This window comes from Fukomys damarensis, unplaced genomic scaffold (assembly GCF_012274545.1).
Source record: "Fukomys damarensis isolate Sample0158 unplaced genomic scaffold, DMR_v1.0_HiC HiC_scaffold_27, whole genome shotgun sequence".
In the NCBI taxonomy this organism is placed as follows: Eukaryota; Metazoa; Chordata; class Mammalia; order Rodentia; family Bathyergidae; genus Fukomys; species Fukomys damarensis.
Genome location: NW_022900939.1, coordinates 2,164,466 through 2,175,368, shown reverse-complemented (window position 1 = coordinate 2,175,368; position 10,903 = coordinate 2,164,466). Strand labels below are relative to the sequence as shown.

The 10,903-nt window shown below is 42.2% G+C and overlaps 2 protein-coding genes across 2 annotated transcripts; both read left to right on the top strand.

Moving 5' to 3' along the window:
• Positions 1-520: 520 nt before the first annotated feature.
• LOC104868432 (olfactory receptor 5AN1) lies at positions 521-1,459 on the top strand. The gene has a single exon (XM_010633189.1). It carries the CDS (start codon positions 521-523, stop codon positions 1,457-1,459), a length of 939 nt encoding a protein of 312 aa, XP_010631491.1.
• Positions 1,460-8,794: 7,335 nt separating this feature from the next.
• LOC104868431 (olfactory receptor 5AN1) lies at positions 8,795-9,736 on the top strand. The gene has a single exon (XM_010633188.1). It carries the CDS (start codon positions 8,795-8,797, stop codon positions 9,734-9,736), a length of 942 nt encoding a protein of 313 aa, XP_010631490.1.
• Positions 9,737-10,903: the final 1,167 nt, after the last annotated feature.

Genomic DNA, 10,903 nt, shown 5'->3' with positions numbered 1-10,903 from the left:
GAAGTTGTATGAAATACAGCTCCTGAAAGTTTCATAAAATATTAAAAGTGTGAGTAATTTTCTTTAGGACAAAAGAAGAAAAGAGTAACTCTACTAAAAACAATCCAGAAGAGAAATTATTTCAAATTTATTTTTTAAAGATGTCACCTGTGGACTCATGATTGTAAAACAAGGGTTACATAATGAATTATCAGAAGTCTTCTGAGAAATATTTTAGTTCAATCAATATTATCTACTTTAATTTGATAACCTTAGCATTCCTATGGTATTTGAAATTCACTAGTCAACTTAGCTCATAATTCTCATGGACTTCTTGAATGGGTTGACAACCTGCATCATGCGGTATATTCTTGAAAATTTGGAAACTAGGGTCTTTCCACAGAAGGACAGTGACATATTGCTTTTCAGTGTTCACTGGAGGACAAGATGGATATACAAAAAATGGTAATGATACAATTTCACCTGAGTCAGAAGTGTTCTGTCTTGGTTTTTTCCCGCTAACTTTAGGAGCACTGAGACAATGATTGTGGGAAGAAATACTACAGAGATCACCCAGTTCATCCTCCTGGGATTCTCAGATTTTCCCAGAATCACAGCAGTGCTCTTTCTTACTTTCCTGCTCATCTACATGACAAGTCTGACCTGGAACCTGTCGCTCCTTGTTTTAATAAGGATGGATTCCCACCTGCACACTCCCATGTACTTCTTCCTCAGTAACCTGTCCTTCATAGATCTCTGCTATGTCAGCTCCACGGTCCCCAAGATGCTCTCCAACTTCTTCCAGAAGCAGCAAACTATCACCTTTGTAGGTTGCATTGTTCAGTATTTTATCTTTTCTACCATGGGACTGAGTGAATCTTATCTCATGACGGCCATGGCTTATGACCGGTATGCTGCCATTTGTAACCCACTGCTCTATTCCTCAATCATGTCACCCAGTCTCTGTGTAAGGATGGTGCTGGGATCCTACATGGCTGGACTCACAGGTTCTTTGTCTCAAATATGTGCTTTGCTTCAGCTCCACTTCTGTGGACCTAACGTCATCAGGCATTTCTTCTGTGACATGCCCCAACTGCTAACTCTATCCTGCACTGACACTTTCTTTGTTCAAGTCCTTACTGCTCTATTAACCATGATCTTTGGGATAGCAAATGCCCTGGTTATCATGATCTCCTATGGCTATATCGTCACCTCCATCACAAAGATCACGTCAGATACAGGCAAGTCCAAAGCATTCAACACCTGTGCATCTCACCTGACAGCTGTTTCTCTCTTCTATACTTCCAGTATCTTTGTTTATTTGAGCTCCAGCTCGGGTGTCTCCTCCAGCTTTGACAGATTTGCGTCAGTTTTCTACACTGTGGTGATCCCCATGTTGAATCCCCTGATTTACAGCCTGAGAAACAAGGAGATCAAAGATGCCTTCCAGAGGTTGCAGAAGAAGTTAGTCTACTGCTAACATCATTGCTTCTAGGATTTCTAACAGATTTAGCCTATAGGGCTCACCTTAACACACAATTATGTACACGTAGCTGGGATTCTACAAGTTACATACTTTTTTTGGGCCAAAAGATAAATTTGATATTAGAGGTCCCATTTAACCCAGCTATTTCTCTACTGGGTATCTTCCCAAAAGAATAATACCACAATAAAATTTGCTCACCTGTGTTTATAGTGGCACAGTTTCTCATAGCTAAAGCTTGGAAACAACCCAAATGCTCATCACTGGAGACTGGATAAAGAAGATGTGGTTTTGCTATCAAATGGAGTACTACTCAGCCATAAAGAACTCTTGTTTCTTAACCAGAGACATTTGTAGCTAAGTGGATGCAAACAATAAGGCCATAATCTTAAGTGAAATATATAGGACTCACGTGGAAATACCAAATAGTTTCTCTGGTGTGAAAAGCCAAAAGTGTAAATAAGGATTAAAATGAATAATTGCTAATGTGAAATTGGAAGGAAAGGTCCAAAGGAATAGGGGAAGTGGGAGAGGTAGGGGAAAGGAAAGAAGGGAAAGGAAAATAATATGAGAAAAGAAAAAAATGAAAACAAAACCTCTGCAAATAGGGAGGGGTGGAGGGTTGAAAGGATGGCAGGGGAAGGGGGTAAAAATAAAAACCAAGACACATCATGTGAAGGTACAAATTCCCAATAATGAATGTAACTGTATTGTATACCTAAAATGTACCAATAAAAGAATTTGAGAGAGAAAAAGATTCATTTGATATAAGACAGTATGCCAACATGAATCAAAAGTTGACCGGATGTCAGAGGTAGCGTGCACCTTTAAGTCCTACAGGTCCACTGTTTTGATATGAATTCATTATTGTACCCTCTGATGTTTGATGAACCATGAGTTTTCGAAACTGTTTACTTCATTTTGCTCCTGACATTGAAGTCTGCGCCTGTCTCAGCTCTCTGCCCTTAAAGAAGATGCCTGGCTGAGGTCTCCAGGATCTAGAAACCTTATCTTTGAGATGTTGTGACGCAGCACACGTATGACGTGGGGAACACTTAATCATTCAGTTTCTGAGCAGGTGCACACTGAGCAAGGACCTGCTGTCTGAAAGAAACGGAGCTCTCCAAGGTCCTAGACTGCACCTCCTCAGACTCAGGGAAATCGGGGCTAACCGCCCAACAAGGCTTGACCGGCCTGTTATCTCCACCCACTACAGTTTAAGGAAGGAAGGGGAGGAGGGGAGAAGAAGAGGTCATAAAAGGACAGGAAGTGTTATGCACACGTACCGACGATCGATGATGGAGGCAATTATTATGTATTCTGAACAGACAGTAGTAAAAATGAAAACTTAAAAAGGAGAGGACCGTTGGGTTTATGAAGAGGGACGGTAACGATGATATAATCTCATGAAGGCCTTTTTCAGGCATCTGCTCATCTAATCCTTTGCATCAAGCATCCAGTAGGGATTTGTGACGGGGTTCGTTATGTAAAGTCCGCATCATCACCAATACCATTACCGGATATTGTGGGAAGCTGACCTCTCTTGCTGTTCCCTGTAAGATCCAGAGAATTCACCTGCGGCCGACGCAGTCAGTGGTGTCTGACCCTCAGACTGAGAGTGGGAGAGCAGAGAGGGGAGGAGTGGGAGAGGGAGAAAGGCAGGGGTTGAGCTTCCAGGGGATCCAGGATCCTAGGTCTGACTGGGGAGCAGCACAGCCTCCAGGCCGAGGCGTCCCAAGGAGTCTCAGGCAGCACCTGGGGCCGTTTCTAAACTCTAAAGGGGTATTTCTTTGCGTCCAGGTTTAGGTCTGAATTTTATACACACTATATTAGCACTGGTGTAGCACTTTGTGCTTTGTGTAGTGATATCATGTAGCTCTTTTATTTTTCCAGATAGGCTGGCAGGTCAGAAATAATCCCCATTTGACTGAGAGAACATTTGAGCCCATTGGGACCTGCAAGGGTAGGCAACGAATCCTCGCAAATCACACAGTATGTAATAAGTGGGACATAAATTCTTCTAAACGGTCTAAAAATGATTCTCCTATTGTCTGTCTATGATGCCCAAACTTCATATATTGGCTGTTCTCCTTTAAAACTGTCTGAAGATGCTGCTTAGCATATCTGTCTATTTTCCTTAAAATTCCACATACCTAGGAGGACTAAAGTTAACAATATTGTGTTATATTCACCATTTTTTGTTAAATCATAATGTAGGTATTCTTGCCACAAACTGGTAACTGTGTGAGAAAAGGACCAAGTTAATTTGCTGTACTAGAGTAAGCATTTTAATATAATGTGCATCCTATAATACCATGTTGTATACATTAAGCACAAAATAAAATTTACTACTAAGAAAAGCTCTTCATTGTAATTATTTTGAAGCTACTCATTTTAAAAGATCAAATCATTTTAGTGTTTATCCAGGACAATATATAACTATTTATCAAATAACAAAAGGTAAGTCAATAACACATTTTCCCCACAAACTCCCTTCTCCCAATAGGTAAAGGTAGGCTTTAGTAGATCAGACCAAGAATGGGAACTTTGGCCAGTGATTTAGCTCACTGGCACTGAGCCTGCCTCGCAAGCACAAGGTCCTGACTTTGATCCCTAGTACAAAAAAAAAGAAAAAAAAGAGTGGGAACTTTCCCAAGAGACCTACGGCTCAGACCGGGCAGAATAGCTGAGCCTCTCCACCCCTCCAAAACAGACAACAATATTTACACAAATGACCTTCAGGAGATATTTCAATGAAGGATTGCAAATCCAGCAAGTGTTAGCAAGCTCTCCAGTCATAAGTGTTACATGTGCCATTAATAAACAGAACGATGCATGTTCTACTAACTCTGATAAATCCTTCATAAATGTTATCCAATTTAATTTCCTTTAATTCCATATTATAGCTGCAAATACTGAGGTTTGGAGAAGTTAATTTACACAACAAACAAGTGGCAGAACCAGAATTCCACACTAATTGTATGAAAGCAACACCTGTGCTTGTGATCAGAATAAGTCATGACACCTCCTGAGCCTGTGAAATCATTAATTTTGTGTCTTGAATTTGTTTAACCTTGCCGCTTTGATTTCCCCCACAAATACATAGGAAATATCTGCCTGAAAACTGCTGCCATAGTGGACACCCACTGGTTATTGGACAAAGTGTCTATATAAAGTAAAGTGTTTAGTGAGCAAGGGCATCTGTGCCTATGTAATTTACTGCTACCAAGCTCAGTTACCAGTTACTTGCACCATCTGCGGAAAATCCTTGCTATTTCCGAATTTAGCTTCTTTACCAATAAATTAAAAGTTTGGAGCAAGTAGATCCCTGGGCCCTTGCTATCCCAAATGACTCCAAGGTCAGTAAAAGCTATGACCCTGAAGTTAGAGTAGGACCACAGGGAAGTAGGGCACGATCCTCATGGCAAAGAGGGACAGGAAATCAGCAGGGATAAAAACTCCATAACAAGCACAACACCCAAGAGCAAGCACCTGAGTGCTTGCTCCCTCTAATTAGGTTTCCTCTGTCACCTGGCCTCTGGACGGCACATTTAAGAGGATCCCAGTGTGGCTATGTCACTGGCTGTGAGCAGACGGCCACTTGGTGCATGGAAGCTTCCGTAGGAGCTCAGTGAGGCCCACTGGACGATGGCTTGGAAAAGAAATAAGTAGTTTCGACTTTTGGCAAGAACTCTGGTTTCTTGGGTGATCTGGGTCAGATTCCGAGGGCAAAATCTGAGAGTGGATTCTGCACTCTCTCAAATGCTGAGTGATATGCACCGAGGGACCCAGGTACAGCAAGGTTTATGGAAATTGGTCTCTTCCGTTCTTCACCTTGCCTCTCTCCCTCGCTTTCTGCACATAGGGCTCTTAGTTTCTCTTTCTCTGTTCTCATCTTCTTGGACCTTCAGTGAGAAGAATCCCCTCAAACATAAAATTTCAGGTATTACTCTGGGGTGACAGATGGGTTGAATTATTAAAGATGTGACTCTGAACCTGGTCTCATTCTGTTTTTCACCTATATAGAGGGTTTGATAGGATCCTCTGGTCACCAGAAACTATGCCTAGGGAGCCTGCTGGATTTTAAACTACCGAAACTGAGAGCCAAATCAAAACCAGTAATTTACTCAGCAGCAGGGGGGAAAATCTTAGGGCCAAAATCTGGTTTCCTAATTTTCTCCACCTCCACACTTTTTTAATTTAATTTTTGTCTCTCAGAATTCTATTTTTAACTAAGAAGAATGAATAGTTCAATTGCAGTGAAATGCACAGCTTTGATTCATACGTTCCAAGGCAAACTAAGTCTTAGTGGTATCACAGAGTGGCTCTGAGCAGAGTTTGAAACATCTCAGCGCTCTCTCCAGTGCCGTCTTCAGTGACCCTGGGGTCTGGAGACACCAGGCTCGGTGGTGGAGGTGCCAGAGATTCTCTGTCCAGGCACAGAGGGCGTTGGACCCTGTGCCTCTTTCACTTGTTTGCTTACGCTTTCTGTATGCAGCAGCCTCCCCTCCTGGAGTGATTTTACACCTACCATGGATCGTCAGACAGGCCGCGTGTTAGATCCGCCGATGAAATCTGCAAACAGCGTTTCCATCACTCACTTGTCCTTCTTCAAACTGTCTTGGAAGAGGGTGAGCACGTACTAAACAGCAATCCAAGAGTGAGTAGATTCAGATTTTTCCCTTTTTCTTTAACTTACAAAATTTTTAAATGGTGAATTGTGAAAATAAATTGTAGTATGACTAAGAACAGCAATGTAGCTGTCCTCATTCTTTTCTGGAAGTGGTGGGCTGCGTAGAGTACACTTAGGTGTAGCTTCTCTGCTGCCTGAAGGGAGTCAGGAGGGGTGCAGTTCAGTGCAGCCGATGAGTCTATCATCAGACTCGTTTTCACTAATGCGACCAATTATATTCGTGTTTGGGAGTTTTTCTCTTTTTCCCATTAAGTTTATTGGTACATTTAAAGCAAACAATACAGTTACATTCATCATTGGGATCTTGTACCTTTACACGATGTGTCTTGGTTCTTATTTTTCCCCTTAGCCCTGCCCTCCCTTCACCCCCTCGAACCTTCCCTATTTACAAAGACTCTGTTTCCATTTTTTTACGTTGCTTCTTTTCCCTTCTTTCTTTCCCCTCCCCTTCCCACTTCCCCTTTAGCCATGTTCTTTCTATTTTGCCCTCTCAGTTATACCATTTGAACCATATTTACACTATGAGTTTTTCACACCAGAGAAACTATTCGGTATTTAATCAAGTGTGTCTCATTCATTTCACTTGGGAGTTTTTCTTTGTGAGAGCTTGTAATGTCAAAATATTTTCAGTAAATCTGACTCACTCCCAACAAATTTTCTGAGAAACTACATCAGCAGTACTGTCCTGAGGGTAAACAGAAAGACATCCACGTTCAGAAAAGATTCGTGGGAACCGCGCACAGGTTATATTCTCATTTCACACCCAAAGAGGGTGTAGAGCCTTTTCCTAATGGATTTAACGTGTGTTTATGGAGTGACACAAACGTCTGTGCCCGTGATGCTCAGCACTGAATAGAGAGACATCTCGCTGGTCCACTCTGTGCCCCTCAGTGGTGCGTGCCTGAGGGTACTCTGTGGGCAAACAGAGCGATGGCAGGAATTTGCAGTCCAGCTCTGTGAGTGAAAACACAAGGATATGAGATGAAAATTAATGTGATGATTTCCTTAATCTAGGTTCAGGACCTACCTCATTTAAGAGGCAATTGATTAAAAGAGCTCCTTGATTCTTCAGCACTGATTCTGCCTTTATTTCCTTTAACAGGGAGAAAAGAGGATGGGGACAGAGTGCCCACACTTGAGCCCTTCCTGTGTTTGGTGCTTTTTGTCACTCGACGCCTGCTGTAGGAATTTGTCATTCCTGTAAGGTGGTAAATGCCACTCTCTCCATTTAGAGAAGAGACGGCCAGAGCACAGAAAGCTTAAAAACCTACAGAAGTCTGTAGAGCCAGTCGGTGATGTCTGAAATGCTGAAATTTACCCTCTCTCTCTCTCTCTCTCTCTCCATTTCTTATTTCCCCACAATGTAAAGATTTATGCGTTAAAAGCCATAGACAATTCAGAAAATACAGTTGCTTATGATGCAGAAAACCAATATCATAAAATTCATGAGTCTTAATATTTGGCTTTTAATGTATGGTATTCTAAATGGTTCTCGTGAAAGTAAATTGAGGTTTACTGTCTTTAAGTCACTAGAACAATTTAATACAAAGCAAGAGAGTACTAGAACTAAAACATCGGACCTGAATTACTAACTACATAACCATACTGTTTTCCAAGAGGCGCGGTACCCCAGGGTTCAGACACTCTTGGAATGAAGAGAGAGGCATGCTTGCTGCTTTAGGAGTACATCACTGATTGGGCACACATCTCTGCACCATCAAAATATGTCCAAATTTTAAATTATGCTTTACACCAATTTGGAGATGTATCAAACATGTTTTTAAAAGTTTTAGCAATTGTTATGAGTAAGTTAATTTTTCTTAAAACATTTAAAAGGAAAAACTATATTTAAATAGCAACCCAGGACAGAACAAATTTAAAATTTATTTTGGAAAAAGGACACCTATGATTTCATGATTATAAAGCACCAGTGATTTAATAATTTTCAAAATTCTTTCAAAGGTCTTATTTAGTTAATGGTTTCCACTGTTTGTATAATCATCCTAACATCCCCATGGCGTGCTTTACAAATTTTACCAGTCAAACTTTCAAAGTCTCTTTTAGTGGTCTAGATCTTTGCTATTCCATAGCGTTCCTATACCGAAGCCTCACTTGTGCCCTTGGCTCTGTTAGGAGGTGAAGAAACCCTCAAGAAATGGAGTCCGGCCAGAGGACGTCAGGTACCTGGAGAAGGTGAAGGGGCCGTTGGAAACCCTCGGCCCCACACTGCTCTTGCTGTTCAGCCACAGTGAGGTCAGCGCCCTCCTCAGCCACACACGCCCTGCAATCACCTACTGCGCTGCCACAAGTGCAAAGCTAAGGGGCAGCTATGGACTAGGCCCTCTCAAAACATGAGCCAAACTAACCTTCCATCCTCCTAGTGACAGAAACCTAAGACATCTCTTTCCAGTCTCCTAAGACTCCATGAATTGAGAACCTGGAGCACAGAATAGGCTCCTGATAATTCGAGAAGTAAAGAAGGGTCTTTCTGCGGAAGGACGGTGAAGCATTTCACCTTTTACAGAGCTCACCAAAGGAAAAAGTGGACAGATATCAAAATTGTAAAGGGACAATTTCACCCGAGTCAGCAATGACTTCTCTTGTCTCCTTTCTGATACAATATCAGGAGCACTGAGGCAATGATTGTGGGAAGAAATATTACAGAGATCACCCAGTTCATCCTCCTGGGATTCTCAGATTTTCCCAGAATCACAGCAGTGCTCTTTCTTACTTTCCTGCTCATCTACATGACAAGTCTGACCTGGAACCTGTCGCTCCTTGTTTTAATAAGGATGGATTCCCACCTGCACACTCCCATGTACTTCTTCCTCAGTAACCTGTCCTTCATAGATCTCTGCTATGTCAGCTCCACGGTCCCCAAGATGCTCTCCAACTTCTTCCAGAAGCAGCAAACTATCACCTTTGTAGGTTGCATTGTTCAGTATTTTATCTTTTCTACCATGGGACTGAGTGAATCTTATCTCATGACGGCCATGGCTTATGACCGGTATGCTGCCATTTGTAACCCACTGCTCTATTCCTCAATCATGTCACCCGCTGTCTGTGTTAGGATGGTGCTGGGATCCTACATGGCTGGTCTTACTGCTTCTTTGTCTCAAATATGTGCTTTGCTTCAGCTCCACTTCTGTGGACCTAATGTCATCAGGCACTTCTTCTGTGACATGCCCCAACTGCTAACTCTATCCTGCACCGACACTTCCTTTGCTAAAGTTCTGACTGCTGTATTAACAATTACTTTTGGGATAGCAAATGCCCTGGTTATCATCATCTCCTATGGCTATATCGTCACATCTATCACAAAGATCACATCAACCACAGGCAGGTCCAAGGCGTTTAACACCTGTGCTTCTCACCTGACAGCTGTTTCCCTCTTCTATACCTCAGGCCTGTTTGTCTATATAAGTTCCAGCTCTGGTGGCTCCTCCAGCTTTGACAGATTTGCCTCTGTCTTCTACACTGTGGTGATCCCCATGTTGAATCCCCTGATTTACAGCCTGAGGAACAAGGAGATCAAAGATGCCCTGAAGAGGCTGCAGAAGAAGATAACCGCCTACTGCTAAGTTTATAGGCTGTCGGGTTTCTGACAGATGTGGCCAATCAGACTCACCTTCCCCCACAATAATGTTCCCATGACCAGGACTCTATGAGTTTCACGCTGACTTTGAGAAAGACTTTACAGACAGATAACAAGCCAGTATCAACCAATAGCTGACCTGATGCCACCGCCCCAGCATCTCTATTCTGCAGGTTCCTCATCTCACCCTGTATCTTGGGTTACTTCATAATGTGTTCATGTATCCACAGGTATCTGTGGGAGAGCAAGTTTTAGAAACTTTATTTCTTTTAGCTTCTAAGTTTGAAAACTTCTCAATCTCAGGGTGTTGGCTCTGAAGTACAGGCCCCTGCAGAGTTCTCCATCATCGGGAAAGCTTCTCTTGGAAATACTGCGATGAAGCGTCATAAGGGCATGGTGGTGTCATTGATTCTACTACGTGTAAACATTTAGGGGATCTAACACCGGAAAGAAAGAAAGCAACAGGTGGGCCTAGCTGTGCTTCCTGGAAAGACCACAGTGAGGCAGCTATAGCTTGTCCACGGCACTGACACCACAGCACCCTTCATTGTTAATCGTTTAACAAGGTTTTGTTCATATCCTTTCCTCCACCAGCTGATGTGGGAGCAAGAAAGAAGGGATCTAAGCCAAGGAGAGTGATGGAAAGAAGGGTATGATCTTTTCAGTACAATGACTTATTTTGACAATTTCCCTTTTTAATTTTACGGCAGAAGACGATATCAAGGTCCGCATCACAGACAACAACGATATCTGATGTGGGACCCTGACTTCTCTTTCAATTTCTCACTAAATCCAGAAAACTCACCTCTGGTTGACTTAGCCAAAGGGTAACACTATCTGATTGTTTCTAATATCTCAAGGACCAGTTCAAGTTTGCTATAAGAAAACTTGTCTGACTTGAGTGTAATAATACAGTAGTTTAGACGTGGGTGAATTCCTTCAAGTAGTGGAGACTAACACAAATATAAGAACTGATACACACTTTTTCCTGTTGCTTATTCTCAATGCTTTTGTGTTCCAGAGTTTTAAGGTGGATGAAATAATACAGTGGATGGAAAAGAGTGACTTACTTTCATATTGATATTTCACAGGAATCTCCAAGACCTCTAAGAGGAAATGGTGGTACAAATGAGCCTTTCTGGCCCATTATCCC

Bases quoted from the DNA above. Each gene is read 5' to 3' on its own strand.
- LOC104868432 (XM_010633189.1), top strand. From the start codon at position 521: ATGATTGTGGGAAGAAATACTACAGAGATCACCCAGTTCATCCTCCTG.
- LOC104868431 (XM_010633188.1), top strand. From the start codon at position 8,795: ATGATTGTGGGAAGAAATATTACAGAGATCACCCAGTTCATCCTCCTG.